The sequence below is a fragment of the Lissotriton vulgaris genome, chromosome 8 (genome assembly GCF_964263255.1).
Source record: "Lissotriton vulgaris chromosome 8, aLisVul1.2, whole genome shotgun sequence".
Classification (NCBI taxonomy): Eukaryota; Metazoa; Chordata; class Amphibia; order Caudata; family Salamandridae; genus Lissotriton; species Lissotriton vulgaris.
Window position 1 is genome coordinate 319,642,834 of NC_141696.1, and position 27,805 is coordinate 319,670,638.

The following is a 27,805-nucleotide window of genomic DNA, read 5'->3' on the forward strand; positions in this document are numbered from 1 at the left end:
TATGAAAATATCTTCTTAGACAATTTATAGAGGTCACAAACACTCCTGCGGCAGGATGTATTTCAATGTGACATCTACACCATTCTCATATCTCTGACAGGGACATGGAGGACATATGTGATCTCAGCAGTACACACCTCTATTAAAATTCATCTTAGACCTTCATTATAACAAATCAGTAAGACAAGGTGACTGTTTTGCTGAAATAAACACAATCCACCTTGAAATATATATAGCCATCCAGCGAAGACACTTCATCTCACACTTCAAGAAGGATGTTATAGCGAAGCATATATACTGGTCTTTTACTTCAGAGTTGACTGTTATTTGTTTTACAGTGCCGCATACCACCCAGAAAAATTAAAGGAAATGTTGCATTAAAACGCTCATTCATTGTAAAGTATTTAGCATTAAAAAACACGATAAGATGAAGATATCTGTCCTAATCGGTTTGGTGGAAAATGTGGAACTTATCTTTTTTTTTTTGTAGTGTGTCTTATAAAGGGGCATTTCAAAGAACTTTATTAAAGCATATTTACACATTAGACCAATTAGTGCAGTGTTTAGGATCTAAATGAGAATGATCAATTAATATATTTGCAATTAACTATGTAGTAGAATTTTGAGTGAATTTGTATGGAACCATGCATATTTCTGCATAGGCACACTGTAGTGCATAAATGATGATTGGGGAGCTAGACACATGGTTTCTAGTTTACGTAGGCCAACTGAGAAACAGTAGAGCTAAAGATACTAAGCTCAGCTAACTGAGAGTTTTGGTTAATGCTTACAAAGTGGCCAAATTCCTTAAAAGTGTCATTGTATGTACTGTTTTGTTATAACTGACCCCAAGCTTATGCACCTTCTCTGGGAGTAAATCTTTAACTGAGTCTTAGAGGGGCACCCTCCTGCACCCCCCTCTAACAGGAAGGCAAACAATGTAATCCACCTAACTCTCACTTGATAGCCTTATTGAGCATCAAACATTAAAGCATACATAAGTGTGTCCTTAAAAGCACTAGAAGACTTTGTGCCCGAAAACGCAGTAACCTCATTTACCAGACCGGTTTCAGGCCCCCTTTTGGCATATTTGGCAACATATTGGCTCTAGCTACCCTGTCGCGCTATTTGATGGAGGTTAACCATGGCCTGCTTAGGAGAAAATGAAATGCCTGTAGTTTGTTTTTGTTTTGTCACATTCTTAGGGTAATTGAGGTCCTATTCACCAGGATTAGAGTAAATACTTGCCAGGGCTTTTATGTATCTAGCCCATAAACACAGATGCCTGTAACAAGTCTGTGTACTGGCTCATTTACTTTCTTCCATGTACACAGTCACCTTGGATCAGCTCTGAAATCTGTGACAGCATTCCCTCCAAAATAGGGCAAAAAGGCAATACAGATTTTATTGTACTCCTATTTCGATTTTCAATAGAACCCATAATCTCTTGTACTGTCTCAAAGCCTGTGAAGGCTTTGATCTTTAGAATACTCAGCAAAGATGAGTTATTGGTATTTAAATAAGACGAACTAAATGACATTTGGAAAGGCAGTAGGAAAACAGCAAATTGGTAAATGAGTAGTTGCCCTTTGTTATATCCCTCACATTAAAATCATTTGGGTGGTGTACCTTAATAATTTATGTCTCTCTTGCTTGCTCCTTCCCAATGTGCCAATGTACAGCACATGGGGGCATCAATAACTTTTGCAAGAGATATGCTGTGTCTGAAAAGTTCTTCTGTTGACTCATTTTTATAGGTTTTTGAGGCAAAAGTACTTCTCTTAATTACCTATGGGTTTGAGACTTTCCCTGACAGGGTTTCTCTATGCTTGTGCCAAGTTACGTGGATAAAATTTAGAATGATTGTCAGTTTTCCATCAAGCGTAAATCAGGCCCCAGTCCAGTTAGAGTTAGGACTGATAAGGCAAGAGATGTCATGCATGACCTTATTTGTGCAGTTATGCTGCAACCTTTTTCTAGACTATCTCAGGCTCACTGAAAAGGCCCCTAATGGTCTTTCCTTTCTATGATTGAGGGTAGTTTTCTATAACGAGGCTCAAATCTAGGTAAGGGGGTGGGTCCTAGAGATTTAGGAAGGTTGGTCCCTAATAATCATAAAGTACCACCAATAATAATCCCCTTCCCCATTTAACTATAGTTTTGTTATTTGAGCGAGAACAAAACAAAGTTATTTAGTTGTACTGAAGTACAATATTTTATATTGAATGATTTTATATTGAATGTGCTACTAAATATCAAACCCCAAAACATTCTGCTACAAAAATATGGAGGACAAAACATCGAGCAGCAAAATATTGAAAGGTTTTTGCACATAGGAATGTGTAGAGTTACTATTCCTAACTCCACGTCTATGTACATTGAAGATACATGTACCTCTTAGGTAAATATATGTGGAGTTAGGTATCTAATCTGTACATGCCCTAGCTATCAATATTTTTTTAATGTTTTGTCTTCGCCACTGTGTTCTATTGATATTCTGAGGTCAATATTCAGTATACCAGTAGAAATCCTGTGTTTTCGTAATGTGTGTTCTAAAATCAAGTTGAGGAATTATAATAAAAACAGTGTTCCATAAATATTATGAAGTAAACATATGTCAGGGAGGTCATTGAACAAAATTGTTCCTGGTGGATTTTTTTTGTAACAGGAAAATGGGATCACTCTAATACAACCGGGGTAACAAACCAGTTCGATCAAGTCTTAAAAGTGCCTAATTCAGTGTGTCGATTTTTGATTGAAGATTATGGAAGATACAAGGGGTGATAATCAAGGCACCAAATCTACCAGGCATAAGGTATTCCTAATTTGATAATGCAATGAATAATCTAGCTGCAAAAAAAGAGGCAAAAATCAGGACGAAGGATATGTTGAATGTGGCAGTCAGATAGACGAAATCATTTATTGCTTTAGTCCCAAAAGTGAGACAAACATATTTACAAGACAATAACAGTACCGTCCATAAATAATACACTCAAACTCATACCACAAAATTATTTCAGTGTCAATGGAAAAAAATCGTGGCAGTATGTCGCACATTATTTATGATGATACAATTTTATACATATACGTCATACACCTCTGTGCATTACTACATAATGATGTCTTCACAGTGTTCAATAACTTAGACCAATTATTACTGATGGAAAGAAATCATAAAATCGACAATGACATTGTAATATTTCTTTGTTTTTAAGATGTATACCCAATTATTTCATTTTCTAGATTATATAAAAATGCACAAGCTTTATCTACAGTATGAATACTTTTATTAATGAACAGCGTCTTAAAATCTTTGTACACACCATGTGCAAATTAGGGCAAACAAAAACCACATGATCAAAATCTTGTACTCCCTGGTTACAAGGATTACATACTTGCTCGTGTCTGCTCATTCCTTCCCGTGCTTCTCTAATGCACCTTAACAGTAACATTTGGAGTCTAACAAGGAGTGACACTTGTCTGACTCTATGTCATAAATGCGATTTCAAATATGGTTGCATTCTCTTCACCATGCAGAAGGTAAGAATAATTATATCATATCTACTATTTGTATGACAAGAAGTCACGTCTAATTCCATGCTAAGCACTGAACTGGAATCTTTAAGGAAGGCCTTATGTTGCAGTTTTAAGTTAAACTAAATTAAGGCCACATAAACTTTTCCTACGAAAAACACTGTCTTGCCTATGATTGATAAATACCCCCTCCAAAGTAATCTTCTTTAGGAATTCACATCCGATTGAATCAATCTTAAGCCCCATCTTAAGAATGCCTCTAGACCCTGAACAACGGTACTTACTAGCCCTAGCTCTAGATTGAAGGCAGAAGTGGAGGCTAAGGTGGTCAAGCTACTTAGGCTCCGTAGAATGTTGCCGTCAGGCCAGATCATAAAAAAACAATTATTAATTGGGATGACTTCAGTCGCATATAGCATGGAGGATAAGATTTGTGCACAGTAAAGCTGGATAAGGAAAGAAAAATGTCTACGACCATGGGTCTTAAAAAAGGATCCTGGTCCATTTGTGTGAGACATTGCTTTGGTGTGTAAGTGGGTAATATGATTTCTATCAGATGAATTGGAACTAAAGGATTTCCCTAAATATAAGTGTGGTCTAACAACCTCTAAGATTTTCGACCCCAGATGCACATATACTTTCAAAGTATAACCACCTTATATATAGTCCAGGCAGGATGTGACATACCAGCAAAACGGGTTGGCATGATCTTGAATTGGGCACTTCAGACAACACTGTGATGAGGGCCATCTTAGAAATACGGCAATTAAAACTATCAATACATTAATCGACTGGAGAATGGCCCCATTCAGGCATAAGACGAACTCCTTGTTCGCATCCTTTTTCCTTTCCACACTCCTGCTCTCTGCCTGTTTCCCTCGCAATCCACATGTCCATTTTAACAGTCCTCTAAATGGCCACAACTCTGTAAACGGCTCTACTGAGAGAGCATAAGGTTCCATACCTTGTCTTTAGCACGAAGACCATGGATGTGCTATCTCTTAACCCCTTCGATGCTCATGACGAGCTCAGCTCATCATGCAGTACACTGGTCGTGTGCTCATGACGAGCCTAGCTCGTCATGAACAATGGGAATAAAGGATCTGCAGCACAGGAGGAAAATCTCCCTAGCAGCAATGGTGTTAAATGAATACAGTGCTCCACAAACACATCAGTGATTCTGAATGTTTCTTCTTTAAAGAGTTAAAAGGTAGGGCGGATGAGGTCACCTATGTCAATGAATGAAGTTTTACCCCAGAACGCAATAAACATTGAGCTGTTGGAAGTAAGCGCACAACATTGAAAAAGATTTTAAAATTAAAATTTAATGATTTCTCTAACAAAGATGCAAAATAGATGAAAGAGCATTTAATGGCAAAGACTCAATGAAGAATGTATGTATCTCAAAATGTAGCTAAAATTGATAACGATCATATATCTCTCTGTTAACAGCTAGAGACTGCATTTGAGATGGATTGTCAACATGATAAATTATCTAATACCAAATGTTCATGTCAACATTTTTAAAACAATGGTTTTTTCTCTTGGACTATGTTGATGTTTGAAGTTAATGCAACTCAGGCTGCTTTAGATTGACAGAAAAAGGGCAGATTTGTGGTTTTGATTCTGAAATACCGGTATCGAAGTTGAAGGCACTATATCATACAAAAAGTAAGAATGATGTAGACATATAGTACAGCAAAAGAAAGAGCAAAACATCACTAAAACTTTAATAAATGGAGAAAAGAGAAAGTGTGGCGTTGGATCTCCCTAGTAGAAAAAATAAAGTAATATATTAAATGCCTTGCACTAGTATCATTTGCTTTTAAAATGAGGCACATGAGGTAAGCTGTACAAATACATTACTTTTTTAATTAATATTAGCATATATATATTTCTGTATACAACACTGTGAACAGGGCCGGACTGGTGGCTGATTTCATTCATGGAGACCTGCGTGTGCTAAACGAAATTCGTTTTGCTTTATTTATTCCGAAGCACACGCAGGCCTCCATGAACTAAATCAGCCCCCACTGCAGTGGAATCAACCCCCAGCTCGGCAGCATTCCAAACTGCCTGGTAATCAGTCCGGCCCTGACTGTGAATGGAATCAAAAGGCTTACATTCTGAGATTCTTGTCATGCCACTTTCTGATTTTCACTTATCAAACCATATTTGTATGTATGTCCTGGGGAAATGTACTATGCACCCCCCAACTGTAAACTAAGTACCACTACCTTTGACTCTGAAGGTAGCAAGCAAGAGCAGTCCAATGCTTACTGAGGAGAGGTGATGTAGACTATAAACATAGGGGTCGATTAGGATGGCGGACGGACGCCGCAGGGGCGGAGGTCCCGTGCCTCGAATTAGGATGCACCCGCCACAGTGGCGGGTGCATCCCGCATTTTTAGCATTGCGGCGGCGGTGCTGAAAGCACCGCCCACCGCAATGCTAAAAATGCATGTTGTGCGTTTCAACGCACAACATGACAGGCACCGCGCGGTGCCTGCCATGTTGTACTTTGAAACACAGGGGATACCATAGGTACCCCCCATGTGCACACCCACACCCCCTTCAGCCTGGGGGCCCGCAACGGGCCCCCAAAGCAAAGACCGTATGCCTTTCCACAGCGGCATTGGCATAGGACCACTGGCATCATAATAATGCTGCCAGTGTCTCGCAGACACTGCCACCATATGTATGCACTTTTGCTGCCGGTCGCGAAGGTGACCGGCGGCCTAATCGGCCCCTTAGATTGCAGCAACACAACAAAGAATTCTAATCATTTGTTGCCCAGCCAGTACTTTGTTACGCACAGTACTAAATTCTATACACAAATTAACATATATCTATATATAGATATATATATATACATGGTGGTGGAAATACCAATAGTAATACCCCCTACTGCGCCTCACAACCAACATGGTGGGGTACACTAAGGAAAGTTTCCACGGATCAGGTAACTGCCCAGTTGTACACTGACCTCCTGCACTTAGGACATCTCTGATGGTCTGCACACCTGGATGCTAAGAAGCCTAAAAAACATAATAAACTCCATGAGATTAACACAGCATGAGGGTGCAATAATCAGAATTCAGGCATAATGACTTTATCACTCTTTATAGACACCAGAAGAACAAGGGCACCAACTGTAGAATCGATGTCAAGTCAAGTCAAGTCAGATAATTTGTATAGCGCACTACATACCCAGAGGGTCTCAAGGCGCTTAGAAAGGGGAGGAGGATTACTTTTCAAATATCCACGATGTGTGCCCCTGTGGAGGCCTGCAGCTCTCCTGGTAGTCATGGAGGCAGATTGGGCGTTATGCACCTCCTATTGCTGAGGCACCACTTCCTAAGGCATGCCATTTTTATAGCTCTCACAGGTGTTTATTGAGTGAGTTTCAGCTGCAGCTAGGGTTTTTGATCCGTTGGTGCAGGCCAGCGGATTTTCACTGTTACTTATTTGATGTACCCAGGTTCCCATTAGTGCATTCATTTTTTGTGGAACTGGGTGTCTGTGCTTCACCCAGAGAGTTTTGCAGGTGCTCTGTGTGTGGGTCTTGCAGGAACCTAGGTCTAAGTTGCCAGGTCTGTTTCCCTGTGCACAGAAATGCAATTCGCTACAGTTAATCTTCGACCAGTTTGGATCAAATACAGATCGGATGATATTAAATATATTGGCACTTACAGTGTCTAAAACTAAATATGAGGTCCGCCTGTCCACGAGTAGGTGTAATTGACGGAGGAGTGCAGAGCCAAGGTTACTACAAGCCCCTCCACCCTGGCAGTCCATGAGGTACAGTGTTGCCAAAACAGAAATACTACTAGTCTGCTTTCAACCGTATGTATTTTATTTTGAGGCTCACACATTAGGTGTGCATCTGTTCTTTATTATATTATTTCTTTAGTATAGGATTATAATATATACAATGTTTCATGTGCAGTTATCACCCAATACTGAGACATTGACAGATGGGGCAAGTTTTAGCTCTGGTGGTGCCCAGTTAGACAGTCTTTGTTGGCTCCCACTAAAACCTCCTTCTCCTTGAATGTACTCACTACCAGGCTCCATCAGTGCCCCTGATTTTTACATAACCACCCTCAAACATGCATTTAATTGGTTTTACTGCGCTACTCATACCAATGTGGGTTGTGCGAGCATTTTACATCATACACACATATTCTACAGAACCAATAAATCATACGTGTGTAAATCAATTAATAGGAAATGTTGTTTAAAACAATGAGGATTACAAGTTGTAGGAGTCACATGTTACTGATACTACAAAGTAGTATATGTTAAGAGTGTATGGTCTGGAGAGGCAAAAACTATGGATTTAAACTGTACCGAAGTGGTTGGCTTTACTAATAAGAATGTATTTCTACCCAAATAAACACTTTTTAGCTGCATCAGGATAATGAAAGACTATGGGGGAAAAAAACTAACAATCTAACCTCCAGCTCTTTGATGATAGCTCATAGCTCACTGTGTTATATGAGGGTTGTAATATATGAACGGCAAGTAACAAAAGAATTTCTGTGGAAAAAGTAGTAACCTACTTAGCAATCCATGTAAACACAGTTTGATGATTTGCAATGCTACGCAGTCCTTTCAGCAGGCATATTCACACTCTCCCTACTTTATCAAGAGTAGAAACTGCCACTACTAAAAACTCCAATCTCTCTCCAGCAGAAAAATTGATCACCAGAGTTATGTTAAAATTTTTATTGTTGCCTGAAAACCTCTGAACTCAAGGAACTTTGCAGCAGGTGCTTTTTAAACCTCTGTTATTTCTAAATGCAGAGCCCTGGGGGTCAGCACCAGGAGTGGCTGCACCAGTTGCACTACCCTAGAGCTGACCCTGTTCACACAGATCCATATGCATGCTATGTTATGCATGTTATGTAGGGTAGACAATTGCATAGGTACCACTAACATTTTGTATTCAGTCTGTCAATTATTGGGAGATTTCATTATCTAAATAAGACACTTTTTGATAGAACGTCACATACTTGGTTGTCTAACGAGTAATTGTTTACAAATGTGCCAATTTTTCTTTTATCTTCCCTACAGATGTCCATTATTACAAAGAGGGTGACATCAATGGAAAAACATTCAGTGTCAGTAGTACTGTCGATTATCGGGGTGATCGTCGAGATGACGGCGCAGTTGTGAGTTGCAGAGTAGACCACGAATCTCTAAACTCCACACCTCAGATAGCAATGGAAGTCCTTGAAATTCACTGTAAGTGATAAAAAACAAATATTTTCCATTTGTTTTAAGACTTTTCTATTTTAAAATATAGCTCACTTTTCAGTTATTACCAATATAGCTGATATTTTGGCTATTTAATTTGAGTAAGGGTCTAGAAGGCACAGGTAGTCTCGAATGCAATTTGAATTTTTTTTTCACATTTCTTACCTTTATAATGTGCCTACAAAACGAGGTATCTCTGCATGGTCTTGAATAATACATGAACAGATTGCAAATCTAGATTTTTCTTTTGCATTCATAGATCTCCAAAGGACTTGCAAGCTCTCTGAACTCCACTGTACACTGCAGGGGTTCACCTCATAGCGTAGACATTGCAAGACTAATACGAGAGTGTTCTTGTCTGTATAAAAATATCCACATCAATATCATAGTATTTAAAATGTGTTCTGGCACTCTGGCATACTTTTTATTTTGGTATAAAATGAGCAACAATGTTAATGTATAGAGCAAAGACTTCATCATTCCTATCAAACAGTGCTATTGTGTTAAATTCTCTTTGTCTTGTTACCATTGAATGCGTGCATGCTATATATTAATTATACAGATAGAGGTTTGTAACATTTTGGATTCGCTTTAAAATGAGTCTCCAATTTGTAAAAAAAAAAATATATATATATATAATGAATTGTTCATATTATTGTGTATGTTTGTGTGTGTTTGTGTATATAGTGAACCATAATAATAATGTTGATTTTTTACTATAATTTTGTTTTAATATTTTACATTAATGACAATACAATGTATATGTATGTCTTCATACTAATACACTTAAAATATTTTTTTTAAAAGTTCATAATGCAATATAACTCTTTTATTAATGATGGTACACTGTATATAGTATAACATCATTAATACTATATATATGTGTGTGTGTGTGTTTTTATATAAGTATATATGTATATACAGTATAAAATATTAGTAGAATGTATTTAATATATATATTTAATGTATATACTAAAATTTTCAACATTTACTACTTTAAACTCTGTAATAAAAATCGATTTTTTTTATCATTTTAGATGATATTAGTGTAAATTATATATATTGTTTTCAATATTTCTGTAAATACCATTAGAAGCATAGGAGCACAATATTGTGGTTAACGATACTTTAGCCAAAATATTTTTGTCAACAATATTATTTACCATGATCTTGTGTCAGTTATCCTGTGTCACAATATAAGCGTCCAAGTATGTCACAGGTAATGCTCAGAATGAATTTATGTTGATGCACAGCAGCCAATTTAGCTCTTTTTTTTATATTTTGCTAAACATACATGGCCAATGTCTATGTATAAATGCTACAATAAAAAGCATTAGCATAGAATACTTTGTCACCCGCCTATTAACCACATGACTGCTAAGGCAATTCCCCGCCTGTGCTGGACAAACTCGTAATACTTTATTTAATGACGAGCTCAGCTCGTCATAAGCACACGACCAGCGTACTGCATGACGAGCTGAGCTCGTCATGAGCAGCGAAGGGGTTAAAGACAAGACCTATTAGCTTTGCCAATACTTAGGTTGACATTTCTCCACTTTTATTTGTTTTGACACATATTCATTTAGCCACAAACTATAAAGTTCCATTCTGCTTTACTATATGTATCCTTGTTCCCCTTCAAACTAGTGAACAGACTGGATTTGCTATCCTCCAAATTCTGTTTCGAAGTTTATTCCAGATCATCTTGTAAATGTTGTTCTCTTTATAACTAGTTAAAACAGCTTCAGTTGCTATCTATGCTCTCATCAAACTGGTCAGCCTTTTCAATATCTAATTTCTGTATGTACCAATCAACTATGATCACCACTTGGCTCAAAAGAAAATCAGTTTCATTGTTAGTTGGGTTCATTGTGTTGTCAGCGGTAAGATTGCACATCAGTTCTAGGCTGCAGAAGGAAATCTCGACTGTGACATTAGTGGCTTAAAGTAATGAATCTCGGATAATCATTTGCTTAATTTGAGTCTTCATTTATTTATTTGAGGTTTTATAGAGAGTGGACCAGACCTTGACAATTGCTCTAAACTATAAACTTAGTGTAACAAGTCCTATACAGAATAACTGAAACGTAGGCAGCATTGACATAACGTATACAAATCACACTGAACAAGCCCCAGTCAACATTAGGCTGTAGAATATTCCAGCATGGTTAGCAACACAGATTATCATGTATTACACAGGCCCAGCAAGATATGAGTAGCGTATAGTTAAGATGTAGAGTAGACAAGTGAGAAAAAATGGAAAATAGAGTCAACAACAGAAGTTGGAAGCCTATGAGCATGCCAGTACCTGGCCAATGGCATGAAGAAACATGGGCCGGGCCCAGCTAATCATGATAATGCACAGAAGTTCACAGATACATAGGGAGTGCAATAATAAGTCTGCAAAGCAACTTGGGGACTACAACTTATTTCAGAGTTTATTTGGAAGGGGAGATTTTGTTTCTGATTTGAACCCTATGTTGATACCAGCTGTTACATTTGAATTCCAATTTGCAAATCTCCAGACTGAATCATGAAAATGTGATCTTCTGATATGCTAAGCAGTGGTGCAGAAGACATACAGGAGAGTGAGGACACCACAGCTTGCCGCAACATTTGTGCCACTACAGATGCGGCTAGTCTTGAACCCCCACTATAGAGATGGGCATGTGATTAGCTACAAATAATTGGATAAAAATGTAGAGATTAACAACCGGCCATCCTAATGCAAAGAGCAAAGGCACAGAAGAACTAAAGCTTTAGGTTTGATGAGACTGCAGTTGTATTCAGAAGGGTTCAGTAACCGTACCTTGAGATTCCAAATAAATCACTTTCACTAACAATATCCTGATTAGGGTTAATAATTGAACCGAACAGAAATGAAATGGTTATTGTGACCCACTATTGCGCTAAACTCAGTGCTACACAGTGTAGAGGTATACTAATTTTTGGGTAGTTGGCAATTTGAAGCTGGCCAATGATGGTTCCCATCAGCTGGCCCACATAAGTGAGCAGAGGGGAGTATGAAAGAGCGAGAGATGTGTACAGTTTTTGATACTCCAGATACTTACCTACTCTACACTACAACAGGAAGAGACAGCTACCCTTGCTGACTCATCCTTCTTTCAGACTCTTCATAAGCTCAGAAGTGGACAGTTTTGTTCTCACCTGCAGCTGCCCACAGCTTTCTGTTGCTAGTCTCAAAAGATCACCCTAGGCTCAGGGCAAGTCAGCTCACAAGTGGTTCTCGACATTACCTTGTTAGCTACACTGAAAACAGAAACTTAATTGTCGGGAAACCTGACTTATTTTTAGAATACTTCTAAATGTCTAGAATGCCACACAGTTTCATAAAGTATGCTCATGATCAGCAATGTCACGTTTAATGATATCAGTATAGCATCCCGCAGGAGAACAAGTGTGCAGGAGGGGCAGGGTCGGACTTTGACAAAATAGGTCCAGGCAACAAAATAAAAGTTGCCCTCATTAATGAATCATGCATGCATTTTTGTTTGTTGCAGGGAAAATCTGGGGTAACATCAGGGTTATCAACAGTACAAATTGGCCCACCTGGCCATACAACAGGCCTGCAAAATGCTAAAAAAACGCGGCAGCTACACTGACCTATCGGACCAGCCCATCAGCCACTGCCTGATTGTCCCATAGCCCAGTCCAACCTTGCAGAGGGGTCATTTTGCTAACATAAAATAATAAAAGCTTTGTAATAATCAGACATTGGCTTCCATAGCTGTCCGATGTACCATAAACTGTGTGGTTCAATTGGCCGCAGTGGCTCACCTTGATTTCCTGTTGACCACTAGCCATCCTTTCATCCACCTTGTCTTAGGGCCTAATCTAGATATCGGCGGACTAGTTACTTCATCACAATGGTAAAGAATATCCCGTCCAACAAATTCTAAACCTCATAGGATATTATTGGCCTAATTTATTAGGTTTTGCCATAGGGCTGCACTGTAGGCCTTCCTGTTGCGCTGCCCTACTGCAAAAGAAAAGGGCAGGAATGCGCCTTATCTATGAGATACGTTGCGTTCCTGTCCTTTTCCCCAACGCCAGCACATAATGAGCAGCTGTGAGCCAATGCAGGCACCCTTGCAGGGATGATTATTTTTGTGCAGGAAGGGAAACCTTCCTGCACAAAAACAATCGCAAAAGGCATTTTCCTCTTTATATCTGTGCTACAGAATACAGCAAACATAGAAAAAGTAAAAATGAGGAGAAATGAAGATATTTCTACTCGTTGTGCCTCCCTTACACCGCCCCTGGGGAGGCGTACGTTTTTAGCGCTGCCTCAGAGTTGCAATTTCTCGTGAATCTGGGGCTGTGTGAAAAGCCATGGACGTTGCAGGGAATGCCCCGAGCAACACCCCTTAACCGCAGAAAACTTTGTTAAAGGGAACATTATTTACAAGGCAGCAGGGCCGGACTGACTACCGGGCAGTTTGGAATGCTGCCGAGCTGAGGGTTGATTCCACTGCGGTGGGGGCTGATTTGGTTCATGGAGACCTGCGTGTGCTTCGGAATAAATAAAGCAAAACGAATTTCGTTTAGCACAGGCAGGTCTCCATGAATGAAATCAGCCCCCAGCTCAGCAGCAGTCGAAACTGCCCAGTAGCCAGTCCGGCCCTGCAAGGCAGGGTTAAGCCAAAAAAAGTGGCTTACTGCTGCCTTGTAAATATTGAGTACACTCCTGCGCCATGGAACGTCAGAAAAAGGGATGTTTTTGGGGTGCAAGGGGCTTGATAGATGAGGCCCTAAGGTATTTAGATTTCGACGGAGGGAATATCCTTCCCCGTCGTGACACAGTAACCCATTGATATCTAAAGCAGGCGCTAAGTGTCCATTATAAACATGCACACTAACCAATCCTCCCCATGGTCTAACTGCCTTTTCCAGCATCCTATTGGCGCTTAACCCCTTAACCGCGGCAGCTATTCCGCCGCAGCGCTAAGGGGGGGGGGGCGGTTGCGCGGCGGTCCAGTGCTTGTGACGGAACTGCTCCGTCACGGCTCGCGGGTGAGCTGTGCTTGTGACGGAACGGTTCCGTCACGAACCCGCCCGCCCATTAATTAGTCAGCGCAGGCGCGGAATTCGCGCCGCGCAGGAGCGGCGAGCGGGCTGTGACGGAACCGTTCCTTCACAAGCACAGCTCACCCGTGGCTTGTGACGGAGCAGTTCCGTCACAAGCATGCAACGGGTTAAAGAAGGTCGCACTTCACAAATACTCATAATAAATAATAAACAAATTGAAATCAAAACAGTTATCTTACTCAAGACTTTAGTTTTCACAATGGTGCTGTTTAACAGAATATTAAGCATCCTGTTTCTTTTTTATATCCACAGCCACAATTATGTTAAGTAGCCCATTTCCAACTACGTACATGAAAGCTAAAGAAAATGAATTCCGCACGCATTAATAATACATGTAAATATTTCTTTTAAACTCTGCATGATTTTTAGGTTTCTTAATTGCTTGACATTTAAACCGCTGCTTCACTTTGGATGTTGGTGACCCGACACGCCTTATCTTCTTTTCTCTGTCTCTACGTTTGATGCTTTCGAGTTTCAGACATTTCCTCGTCTTTACGTATTTGTTAATAACATCTTGAGTCGGTATCTCCTGGGAAATCCGCATGGGTCCGTTTATGGTAAAAAGGCAGTTTTTGCATTTGTCTTTTATGTTTTCTCGGCGTGGAGCCTCCGCGAGATCAGAGGCTTCCGCTGCAAAGCGTTAGTTAAAAGTGCAGGATGCATATGGAACAGCTGCCCTAATGCCGGCTAATGCCGATGACGTTTTCATTAATACTAAATGAGCTCCTCGTTTATTGAAATGTTGCCAAAGGATTTAGTAAGTGTAGGACCATAATTTAAATGCTTAAATTAATTTTTTGGGACACGGCCCTGAGGCTTTGATGAAAAAATGTCTGCAGTGCATATGTGAATATGGATTGTGAGCGCACTGGAATACAGAGGTGTGCACTTTCTGGCAGTGGAGGGTGAAGTGTTGCAGCTGTCTGAAGCCAGTCTTGTGAGTGCAACACATTTATAAGTGTATGGAAATGTGTTTGGAGGGCAAGCTTCGACGTATGTAAACGAGGGTGTGGTGTGGTAATCAGTACATTGAAAAACTGTTTTCAATATTAAGTGCGGAAATGTAATACACGCTGATTATGAGGCAAATGCTTGTTGGAAACCTTTACTTCTAAGTGGATCATTTCACATCCTGGCATTAGATTCTTCTACATAGCAATACTTCCGGATTCTTTCTCTCCTGGGTCAAAGTTCCGTTCTTCTCTGACTGTTCCAGGCCAGAAAGTGCCTTCAACCGTTGGAGTGGCAGAGTGTTGCCCCACTTAAATTACCCCAGAGATTAAAAAGAATATGTTAATTTATTACCATTTTATGTTTCCTCCACCGTTCGAACAAAGCGTCAGGGTGGAGTGGGGCCTGCTGAGTGACATCAGCAGAGGGGGCTGTGATGCACTGTTTAAAATGTGCATGTCGTTTTGCCCGGCGGCCTTGCGACGCCCAGCCACACCCACACATGCACCCTTTAAACAGCTCTAAACCAGCTGTCTTAAGGCAACAGCGTTAGAGTAAGTCCAGGCCTCTAGTTCGCTGTGGAGTGCCGAGTGAGGCCGCTGCCTCCAATCAGGGTGCTGCTCTCATGCTGCATGAGAGCAGCGCCAGGATTGGTCAACGGAGTTTCTTGTCGGCCCAGCTGCAGTCGGACAAATAAGACGTCAGGTGCAGAAGACTTCGTGTTCGGCTTCATGTAAGCTTTTTTTTGGTAATAATATTTTTGCTCGCCCCCCTCCCCATAGTTGCCAGCCGCCACTGCCTCCTATGCTCTGCCACTGGTTTGAGCAGTCTCACATTTTGCCTAACGCCTCTGACTTATTGGCGCATCACAGTTCCATGGAATTGTTGTAAGCTTCATTTTATTTGCTGATTTGATGGTTTCTTGTTATTGAGTCTGGACTGCCCTGTAACACTGCCAAGCCTGAATGGAGGTTTCCTGCCATCTGTCAGCCATCTCTAATCCCTTACCCATACCGTGTAGCTCTCCCTCAATTAGATCCTGCCCTCTTCACTGCTTCTAAGATGTCAAAGATCCATATTATTACTAATGTCAGATTGGCAAACACCATATACCAGGAAGTTGCTTCTGCCTTTTGCACACTTAGGCTGTTTCCAACAAAAAATAAGGCCCTGGTGGGGTTTTTTACCACATGCTTAGATTTAATGACCTGATAACTCGACGGTAGCTTTAGTCTAAGCCCACTGCTGTGCGAAACTTGCAACAAGCTTTCATCAAATTAAATTGGAATCACCCAACTCTGACCCGGCTTCTGCCATAATATCCTTCATTTTAAACACAAGTAGGTCCTACCTATTGAGGTAAGTTAATTACATCCCAAGTGAATTGCACCTGTGTTCGGCACGAACGCTTAACAGCCTACTTCTGACAATACCTATGAGTAGATTCCACTCCATTCCTGGGAAACGAATCAATTATATGGTTTTCTAATAAAGAGCATATTTCCATTTTTAATTGTTGCCTGTGCGCACCGTTTTTCACAATCAATTAGTTGCAAACGCCTCTTTTGTTTTCTGTAAAGAAAAAGGAACAAACAGAAGATCAAATGACATTTGATTTTACTATTTTAGTCAAAGATTCTATATAGGTCTGTGTCACAAAAAACAGAAACGAAATACTAAATACCAAGAAAACTCGAAATATTAAGCTTTAGAAGTGTACTTTTATCGAGTTATTCAGTCTAAGAAGAAGGACTATGGTGTAAACCCCGTTCACAGGCAATATCGAGGGTCCTTATTGTACAAGAGGCAAGGTCTTCCTTTTGACCTTGAAACCAACTTGCTTATTCTCAAGGGTCAAAAGTGGCAAAAGCAAAGGGTTCAGCAAAGAGAGTAGTTTTAAAAGGGGAGTTGCAGGGATAAGTTAGGTGGTCAACTCTCACTTTTAAGGAGTCGGCACCTTCTCATCCTTCTTTGTCAATGTGGATTTAGACCATCCCTTTCAAAAGTTTCTAAAAAATAATTTTGTTGGATCATTGAACCCACTGGATTTGGAGTAAAATGCATTGCTCACCAAGGAACCCAAGGCCCATGGTCTGCTCTTGCTATTGGCTATACATTTCAACACCAGTTATTCTCATAGTGTTGCCAGCTTGAAATTGAGACTTCATATACATCCAAGAAACGTAGAGTGTCCTTTTGGTGGGACTGCACACAAAGATGGCCCATTTACCAAGCCTCAGGTTTATAAAGGGTTATCTACACGTGCCTTTTTTGTCCATCAGGGTCGGGGAAGGAATTGATGCAAATGCTGCCTCCTTCTTACATAGAACTGCAGTGAGAGGTTGCCACAGATCATCACCACTGGTTGAGCCTCTCAATATGTCCTGATAGGGGCTAAAGCCACTCAAAATTCTACATATTTCTTATTAATATTGCGTTCAATATTTTTTCACAAAGCGGCTGGAGCAACGCATTTTCTGTTCAATATTCCACATCTTTCTGTCACCTGGCAAGAATAAAATGTTTGTGCGCCTTTAGTGATCCTGACTTTTATATATTTATTTGTCTTTCTAAAGCACTTTCATCACACCAGGTCTTAAGCGTATAATGAATGTCTCCTGGTGTAAAGGAGTTAAATATATATTGTGACCTGAAACTCTCTATGAGATGTGTGTCAATTAACTTTTAGTGAAGGGAGAGATGTGAGTGTAGCCACTAGCCTACAATGTTACACTCTAGCTCAGGTTATGTGGCCTATATTCTGCAATTCATAGAAATGAAAGCTTCATTGGGTGTCGGTAAAATAAGCCTGTCTATTTTTAACCTTCTGTAAAAATTCCAGTGTGTCTTTATAAACGAGTTCCAATAAATGAGGTATTTAAATATAGACTGAATATTGAGTACCTGTATTTAAGAATGTGGGTTATCAGTAGGTGCAGGGAGGTACCTATAGCTAATGCCACAATCACTAATAGGGTCCAGTTGTCACTCCTACATAGCCCTTACTGTACTAACTAAACATTTCAACACACCCTTCATCATAGTTATTACTTTGTCAGATTGATTCTCCCATCTAAGCACTGCAACAAAGAGAAGGCCAATATGCTTTGTAGATGTTAAGCAGTTCACCTTGAATACATGTCCCACTATAGCAGAAACCCTTTTAATCCCTACAAGTCAGAAAATCAGTACATATAGTTTTTGCATAATTAACTATCATGCTTTTGTTCCAGAGTATTTAGGTGATAGATATAGGGAGGAGAGGACAGTGGCAGTGTCTCTCCCGATCCGTTTCGCGGAACGGCAATTGGTGGCATGATTCACTGTGTACTTCATTGAATTTAACAAATTAATGTGCGCTTTACTTTACTGAATTTTAAAACTTTTATTTGTGCCCACTGGGAATTTTAAAAGGGGGGGCTTGAGACTTAGCAGTCAAGGAAGCCTGGGCTCAGTGTCTGCTCCTGCCCGCCTCATCCGACTAGGTAGCTAGTACCGTTGCGCAGAGGGCGGGACAGGGAGAGCCAGGTACTTCTGCATTCTCCTGGGAGCGGTTAACGCTCTAGTGGAGGCAGAGAAGGGCTATTTAGGCGGAGTTCTTCTGCGGCTGCACTGCAGTAGGGAGGACGGTGGCAGTGTCTCCCTCGATTCGTTTTGCGGTACGGCAGTTGGTGGCATGATTCACTGTGTACTTCATTGAATTTAACAAATTAATGTGCGCTTTACTTTACTGAATTTTAAAACTTTTATTTGTGCACACTGGGAATTTTAAAAAGGGGGCTTGATACTTACCAGTCAAGAAAGCCTGGGCTCAGTGTCTGCTCCTGCCCGCCCCGGTCCGATGCGGTAGCTAGTACCGTTGCGCGGGGAGCGGGACAGGGAGAACCAGGTACTTCTGCATTCTCCTGGGAAAGGTTAGCGCTCTAGTTGGAGGCAGAGAAGGGCTATTTAGCCCTCATGCATCTGCGGACGCGAAGCGGACACGCGCAGCGGGAGCGCCGTCAACGCGTCGTCAATGCGCCAAAGACAAGCCCGTGTGTGCCCGTCCGCGGCCGGCCAGGGCCTGGGACGATAAACCCTGGGATAGGATATACTAGACAGAACTTAGTAAGTCTGCAGATAGCACCATCTCCGATTTGTGCATTAGAAACATGGCCGTGCTTGGAGGGTTCGTTCTCATGCCGGCATTGTCACTTTCAGGCCCCTGCCTCCCACTCTGATCAGACTAAGTTGTCCCTTACTTGTACCACTCTTAAGGGGTGGAAGAATCTGCTTTGTAATATCCGTCGTTGCCAAAGCATTCAGCGGAGGTATGGAATCTCATCTCCTCAGTTAAACCGGAGCTGAGCTTCCTTACCGAAACATGGCTGAAGGCTCATTCGGTTCTGGCCATCAAGCTGGGCATTCCTGAAGGATATAAAATGTTCAGGCTGGATAGACCTTCTAAAATGGGAGGTGGCATTGCCATTATTTATAAAAGTGGGATCACCATCTCAATTGTAGACCAATGTAATACTGCCAGTATGGAAGTATTGGTTTTCAGGATTGAGGCCCCGACTAGGGCTTGTTGGAAGGGGGCGCTGGTATACCGCCCACCTGGTCCAATTGCAAACTTTTCCATTTTATTAATGGAACTATTCACACCGCACATTAAATCAGGGAATAACTTATTACTGCTATGTGATTTTAATGTGCATAGCGATCTTATAGCGAATTCTGATGCTCAGACTCTTTTGGCGGACCTATGTCTTTTTGGACTGGTACAGTATAATAAGGGTCCCACTCACATAGCTGGCCATACTCTGGATATGATACTCTCCAACTCGTCTAAGATCGTATGTGACCCCCATAAGCATTGGATCTGGTCGGACCATTCGGTCATAGAATTTTCAATTCATGATATGATAAAACCTAAAATCTGGCTTCCGGGATTCTCTCTTTCATGCAGACAATGGCATAAGATCTCACTGGAAAATGTTCAAAACGTGTTTATTGAACCTCAATTTGGATTATCAGATAACATCGAGGGGGTTTTATCAAAATGTAACTCAGCCATTTCTAATGCTATTGATTTTATAGCCCCCATTAAAACCTGCATGAAACATTCTACCCAGTGTCAGGAAGTGCGGTTTACCGATTAGTTGCGCTTGCAAAAGCAAGCGTGTAGAAAGTTAGAAAGGGTCTGGAGAAGTACACACGCTGAGGAGGATAAAATCTGTTATCATGTCTCTTTGGCCAGCTATCATAAAAATATCAAACTAGCTCGGAAAACACAAATAGCTCTTCAACTCACACAGGCTGGTAATTCATCTAAAATTCTGTATCAGATTTTACAATCCTTTAGTAAGCCTAAGGCTTGTGAAAGTCTTGATCTGGCTTCACAACAGCTATGTGATGACATCCCCTTGTATTTTTCCCACAAGATAGAGGTGATTTATGATAAGATCACTAAAACGGGTAGCCTAATGAGCAGCCCAGTGTCATCACAGATCTCTAAGACATCCAACCCTATATTATACACTGAATTCCCAGCTATCACCTTGATTGAGGTAGAAGCATTGATTTGCCAGGTTAAGTCCGGCTACCCGTCAGATCACATGCCTGCAAGAATGTTCCCATCCCTGGTTAAGCCGCTTGGTCTCACAATCCAATCTCTGGTCAATCTTTCCCTCACTGAGGGTCTGGTGCCACGGGAGTGAAAAGCAGCCCAGGTAAAACCTATCCGCAAAAATTCCAACATCCCCTGGACAGAATTGTTGAATCTCCGGCCGTTCTCTCTTCTTCCCTATCTGAGCAAACTAATGGAGAAGCATGTTAACACCCATCTGTCGAAGTTTGTTGAACAAACTGGAGGTTTAGATCATTCCCAGTCCGGATTTAGGCCCAACTACAGCACCGAATCTACCCTTCTTTCTGTGACTGATAACATCAGAATGTCCCTGGATAAAGGGCAATCTATGATTCTGGTGCTGTTGGACCTATCCGCGGCCTTCAACACGATCTCCCATGACATCATGCTCAGACGTTAGGAAGAGGTGGGGCTTGGCAGCGCGGCCCTGTCCTGAATGAGAAGTTTTCTATCTGGCCGCACGCAAAGTGTGAACATCGGCTCGTTTCGTTCTGCACCTCTGGAACTGACCAAGGGGGTTCCTCAGGGCTCCTGCCTGAGCCCCACTCTTTTCAACATTTCTGTTGCCCCCTCGCCAGTCTCATGAGGTTATACAGGTTTATTCCCGTGCCATATGCTGACGACACGCAGCTCCTCTTTCCATTCAACGAGTTAACCATGGCGGTCCAAAAGGCCTTCTCTGACGGAATGCGGGCTGTATCACAGTGGATGGCTACCAACTTCCTGCAGTGTAATGTAGGTAAAACGGAGTTGATGCTTTTTGGGGAGGCGGCGTTGCTATGAACGCCGGACTGGTGGCCATCAGATCTGGGCCCCGATCCTGTTTCAAAGCAGGTGGTGAAGAACTTGGGCATCCGATTAGATCAAGGCCTATCATTAAAAGAGCAAGTAAACCAGACAGCCGGCTCTTGTTTTCATGTGATCGGATTGCTCCGAAGAGTATTCCCACTACTCCCTGATTCAACTCGGAAAACATTGGTCCAGGCTTTAGTGCTCAGTCGCCTGGATTACTGTAATGGGCTACTGATCTCTGCTAATGACACTTTACTTGGCAGACTTCAGGTAGTCCGAAATACAGCAGCAAGGCTGGTTCTGAATGTACCTCCTAGGTCACCATCGCGTCCTCTTTTTGCTTATACGCCAACGGATTAAATTTAAAACTTATTGCGTCATTCATAAAGCTCTCCAAAATATGAGTCCCCCCTATCTGGCGGAGATGTTTATTCCTTATAATAAACACCTTAGAGGTCTTTTAGTATTCCAGAATAACTAGGCGCACTACCTGGGTGGCCGCAAGGTAATAGTTTCAAAAGGTAGTAAGTATAGGCAATGAGGCGAGCGGTAATCCCTCACAACCGCTCCAAGATGGACCAGTAAGCCGATGCACACAATTATAAAAGACAACAATGCCCCTGCGCTATACACATTAAAAAATTTGATAGTACTGATGTCAGTTTGTATAGAAAAATAGTGGAAGTTATTAGGACAAATCTAAACTTTTAGTCAAACTCCGAGAATGAGTGTACATAAGTGAAGATAGATGAGTGGAGAAACAATCTGTTCTTGGTGTAGTCACTTCTGTTTATTGTTCCATTTCAAAAGGCAACACGTGTTTCATCGCAGGGAACAAACTGCGAATCTTCAGGGCTGGAATGAAATACTTCTAGGATTAGATACATTCCATCCGGATGTCTAATCCTCCGTCGTTTTGTGAAAGTGAGTTTAGGGAAGAAGGCCGGTCAGTGTGTAGACTCTGTTAAGTGTCCTCGTAGAAACCGTTACAGGTAAAAATACGTTTAAGTAAACACCCAGTCGGGGCGTTGCGTGGAATCCTGAAATCGGATTTCCAAAAGTTACACACTCGGGCTGTGCGGGATCTGCAGAATCTCGATTATTCACGAATCAAGTGAAAAACCGGGAGGAGAAAAGAGTTCGTGGTTGGGCGGGTACGCCGTTAAGTCCACGAGGCGGTTGCACCTAGTCAGTATAGTTCTCCCTCTTTTGGTTTCCCGGCGCCGTGTATTGAAGACGGACTGATACACGGCGCCGGGTTTTTCCTGGTTTTTCACTTGACTCGTGAATAATCGAGATTCTGCAGATCCCGCACAGCCCGAGTGTGTAACTTTTGGAAATCCGATTTCAGGATTCCACGCAACGCCCCGACTGGGTGTTTACTTAAACGTATTTTCACCTGTAACGGTTTCTACGAGGACACTTAACAGAGTCTACACACTGACCGGCCTTCTTCCCTAAACTCACTTTCACAAAACGACGGAGGATTAGACATCCGGATGGAATGTATCTAATCCTAGAAGTATTTCATTCCAGCCCTGAAGATTCGCAGTTTGTTCCCTGCGATGAAACACGTGTTGGCTTTTGAAATGGAACAATAAACAGAAGTGACTACACCAAGAACAGATTGTTTCTCCACTCATGTATCTTCACTTATGTACACTCATTCTCGGAGTTTGACTAAAAGTTTAGATTTGTCCTAATAACTTCCACTATTTTTCTATACAAACTGACATCAGTACTATCAAATGTTTATTCGTTATGCTCCAGCACGTGCTCTCCGTTCCAGTAACAATCTTCTTCTCCAATTTCCCTCCATTAGAAGGGCAAGACTGGGAGGTAAAGCTCTTTCGTACCTTGGGCCTCGTCTCTGGAACGAGCTTCCCTTCACCCTTAGATCATGTACTGAACATCTCACTTTTAGGAAATTGTTAAAAACTTTTCTGTTTCAAAGTCAGTGAATCGTTAATACCATCTCGTTTCCTCCTCCATCCGCTTTGGAGCGCAGAGATACTCCTTCGGAAGTCGATTCTAGCGCTATACAAGCACTTAAATAAATAAATAAATAAATAAATAAATATAATCTCCACTTCAATCACATCCGGGACAACCCTGTGTCATCTCTATTTTATATCCAGCTACCAGGAATACTGCTAGCAATGGGAGGTGATTCTTACCCCAACAGAGTTGAGTTTGTAAATGCAACAAACAGAGATTAGTTAACTAAGGGCAAATATGCATCCTTGTTTTACTCTCTCAATTGCAGGAAATTTAGGGGGAACGTCGTTTACGACGCAACTCTTAGCACGCAGTGCTATTACAACGCGGTTTTTAAATCGCATTCTATTACAACGCATGACTCTGGGGGGCGCTCAAGGATAGGGAATACTTTTAATTTACTTTCCAACACCTTCCCTAGTGTCAACGGGGACTGGTGTTGGAATAGTAAATTAAAATATTCACTATCCAACACCCCTTTCTGTTATGCGTTGTAAAAGAATGCGGTATAAAAACCGCGTTGTTACAGCATGCGTGCTAAAAGCATGCGTTGTAACAACATTCATCCGAAATTTAGGTATACGTCTCCTATTATTTTAAAATCACATAGTAACTCAGGAAGGCAAACAAGAAACATTAAGGACTTCCACATTTAATATGCGGCAATGATCCATAGTTTTTGAATATGTTGTGAGTGAGTACCATGTCATAACCATGACCATAACCTCTGAGTACCTTTGGCAAAATCCAATAGCTATTGGGGAGTATAGATTCTCATACCCCATGTATTAACAATGGATTCCCTTATCCTGTTCTTCAATGTTTTACATGGCTGTTTTTGCCGGACCTCCCTCAGATTTTAGCATGCTGTTGCTGATCCCATATGTGTTGGCATTAAGACTCTAGTGAGTGTTTCCCTGCTAACCAGAGGTAAAGTCCTTGTGCTCTCTCCCTAAAACCATGGTACAATTGGCCTACACCTGATTGAAACGTTTAATTTACATATAAGTCCCTTTTAAAGGGTGAAATATATTCCCAGGGCTAGTAAATTGAATGTTACTGTTGGGCAGAAGCACTCTTTGTGCCACCCACTAAAATAACCTTTTAAAATATGTCTCAGGCCTGCCACTGCATTCTGCAGTATAGTTTTAAACTACCCATCCTACCTATCAAAATAAACATTTTGTCAGGTTGAAACCCTATTTTTTTTTATACACGTCACCCCTAAGGTAGGCCCAAAGGCTCATAAGGCAGGGTGCATTTTATTTAAAAAGTAGGGCAGGGGTTCTTAAGTTTTGCATGTCCTGACAGTGAAAAACTCCTAACTTTGTCGTTCACAATTTAAAGGACTATCTATCACATTGACTAACACTGTGTTACCTTTTTGCGTTTAATAAGTGAAAACTTTTGATTGGGAGCATATAGGTATATGATGTTTACACTCAAATGTATTGTGATTTAAAATCCTCTTTATTGATGAAGTCGAATTTGAAGTCACAATTCTGAAAATGACACGTTAAGAAATTTGGCATTTACTTGTCCGAACCATTTGTGCCTTCTGCCAGTATCAGGGGGCACATGACAGTGAATGGCTCTGCTGTTAGGCTTTGTGTATTTCTCACCAACAGTGACAAAAAAGGAGACAAGATAGTGGCAGGTGGGCCATCCTGACAGAATGACTTGGTATATAGTTGTCCCCTGACCCACTCACAAATAAAAGGAAACAGAGACTAGCCTTTTGTCACCCCAGATTTCATGGAGCCTTGACAGTTGAAGGGAAGAACTTTTCAGAACCAGATATGGGGGTAAGACAGAGTGTAAGACAGGGTGTTCCCCCATACACAAAGGCTGGTACCAGGTATAAATATTGGGCCTGCAGAACAACTCCATATTGTGCTCCTGGATCGGTTACTGCCTTGTCCCAAGAGGGATTCCCTGCTGCTACAAGAAAACTGTCCTGCTGCTTGAGTACTGGCTTGCTGTCTGAGAAGGAAGACTGAATCTGCTCTCTTCATCCCAGGTTAACCAGAGTGACTCTGAGGGTCAGTTGGCTAACCTCCTGTTTGAGCTACAGGGACACAGCATGCTCAGAGGCCTCCCTGCAATTGACCTGGCCTGGAAATGGATCTGTCAGAGCCCTGCTGGCCTCTGCTGGAGTGGGTTCCTAATCCCCAAGAGGTGACTCCTCAGGTTCTCAACCCTTGGCTGGAACAGTTGACCTCCTCCTGGAATGAATGATAAAATCATTACGTTTTAGGCTCTTCATGACCACGAACGTGCCCCTTCATGTGGAGATTCTGTCACCAGTGTCCCCCAGCAATGCACAGCTTCAGGGAACCAGACCATTTGTGTAACAGTGACCACCAGTTATGACAGGCAGTGAGAGTTCTGCAGTACAACAACAAAAGCCTGCAGTGACTGCCAACGCGAAGCTCCAGCAACGATTATCTGTGACGCATGACCGGCTCTTCACACTACAGCGATGACCATCCACAATGCTCTCCCTGCTGCTCGCAGCCTCCTCCACTACAAATGGAACTCTTTCCTCCAGAGTTGCACTTTGCAACTCAATATATGAATGTTAATAGTTTGATTTGTATATAGTATTGTAAAAATAGATTTGTATGTCAAAATTTTGAATTGATGAAGAATTGTAAATTATGTTTGAATTTCAAATTTGTAACTATACAGAATTGTAACAATGTTTTAATTTTATTCAGAAATGTAATAGTATGCATGTATATACATTGTTTTGATTTTGTACAGAATTGTGTACCCCTCGGTGCTACACATTCTGCAGACCACCATGGACGCAGTCGTCCACAGAGTCAATATTTTATGATGACAGAATCATGCAGCGGGTTACGCTGCATGGAAGTAAACAGCGGGAACTGTGTTATTTTCCACATTATACCATCATTAGACTCTAGTCCAAGTTATAAGCACTGCTGAGAACGGATTCTAGCTAGATTCCCAGTAAGTCATCTCGTTAATAATTTGGCATATGGCTCTGATGGCAGCAAACACATCTGGCGAATGGTGGGTCTCATCCCACTGCATCGCTTCACAGTGTTACTGTTTTGAACCAGCACACACTTTTAAATAAGTCCCTTTGCAGCCTGCCTCTTGAAGAATCAGCAAATGTTTGCACATTGTTGAAATAAAAAAAACGGAATTCTAGCCCATTTGTTGTGAAACGCAGCTGACAATTATTTTCAAATGTTCACGTTTCAGAATAGGTAAACACAAGTTACTGAGCTTTTATTAATGTTTTAATATGTATTATAGTGCTTACACATCAACTAAAGGTGCTTCTGCGACTTGTAAGAGAGTTGAAGCACTATAGAAATGCAAATGTAATTCAAGTGAACGATGCAAATTCTTCAATTGCATCCTTAGAGCGTATATTACAGAAAGTTACAGGAGATCACTGAAGGTATTTCGTTGCAGTATGGCCGGGATGCCTGTCACCCCCTCCCAACACAATCCCCAAGGATGGGAAGACGGACGCAGTTCTGAACTTTTGGAAGGCGGGAGGGAGTTACCCTCCCGGCCGTATTTATTAAAATATGAAACAAAATTAAAACATTAAAATAACAGTTTCATATCATGTACAATTTTCCTTTATTACACTACGATGCAGACACGTTCATTGGCTAACCTTAACAAATCTCTAATACAAAGGTTTTCCTAGCCGAGTCTAAACATCCTGCAAATGCATACTTTCTAAAAATTGTACATCCTAGCATTACGGGCCAACGGCAAGGTCGCAACCGGTGTCAGATCCCTACTACCAGAACTCCCCCCTCACGGTGTGAGGGGCGGGCGCACAGAGGACTGTACCTCTGTGCCAACTCCAATTTCCCTTGTCTTTGCGGGGGCCCCCTATTTAACTCGACGCTATCTTAATGGTCGTCCAAGGACTCGTGTGAGGTGTCTAGAAGGTAGCGTGGACCCCCCCCCCCCACCCCACACTGTTTATCACATCCGCCGTCGCGGATATCCTGGCCCCGGGAAATTCGTAGGAGGGGCATCTAGCCGCCTCCTCCCCTGGAAGGGGCCTATGACCGCCTTCCCTTAGGCGACCCCATACTTAGTGGGTGCCGCCTCCCCGTGTGAGGGGCCAATGGCCGCCTCCCCCCGGGTGCTCCCATCCATAATGGGTGGCGCCCCCCCTCTAGGGACCTTGAAATTACTGCTCACCGATCATGACCTTACCGCCACAGGCCGGATACTTGACCGGCTATCCGGGCCCCCCACAACTCCTACTAAAGGTCATGCTTTTACAAACCCTTTAACCATGCTATGAAGTCTCCTATGAGTAAGACATTCCCCTCCCGGGACAAATGGACCCCATCTTCGAGATACATGTGCTCCCCCCGAATACGTCCATGTGGAATACATTGCAACTGCGCCGAGCGAAACAACCTACCAAGCTTGTTATTGACCTTCTTTACTGAATGGTTCAGTGCTGATACAGAGAGGCCCCCCCGCCACACCTTCCTGGGAATCATGTGGGACCATGCTATC

General features: G+C 41.7%; 1 protein-coding gene across 3 annotated transcripts in view; it reads left to right on the top strand.

Annotated features, from left to right (window-relative positions):
* Positions 1-27,805, top strand: part of CADM2 (cell adhesion molecule 2) — a 1,625,130-nt gene that overhangs the window by 1,277,309 nt on the left and 320,016 nt on the right. For all 3 annotated transcript variants that reach the window (XM_086934078.1, XM_086934080.1, XM_086934079.1), the window contains one exon: positions 8,614-8,784. In XM_086934078.1, coding sequence (XP_086790204.1) covers positions 8,614-8,784 — 171 coding nt within the window. The remainder of the gene's footprint in view (positions 1-8,613; positions 8,785-27,805) is intronic.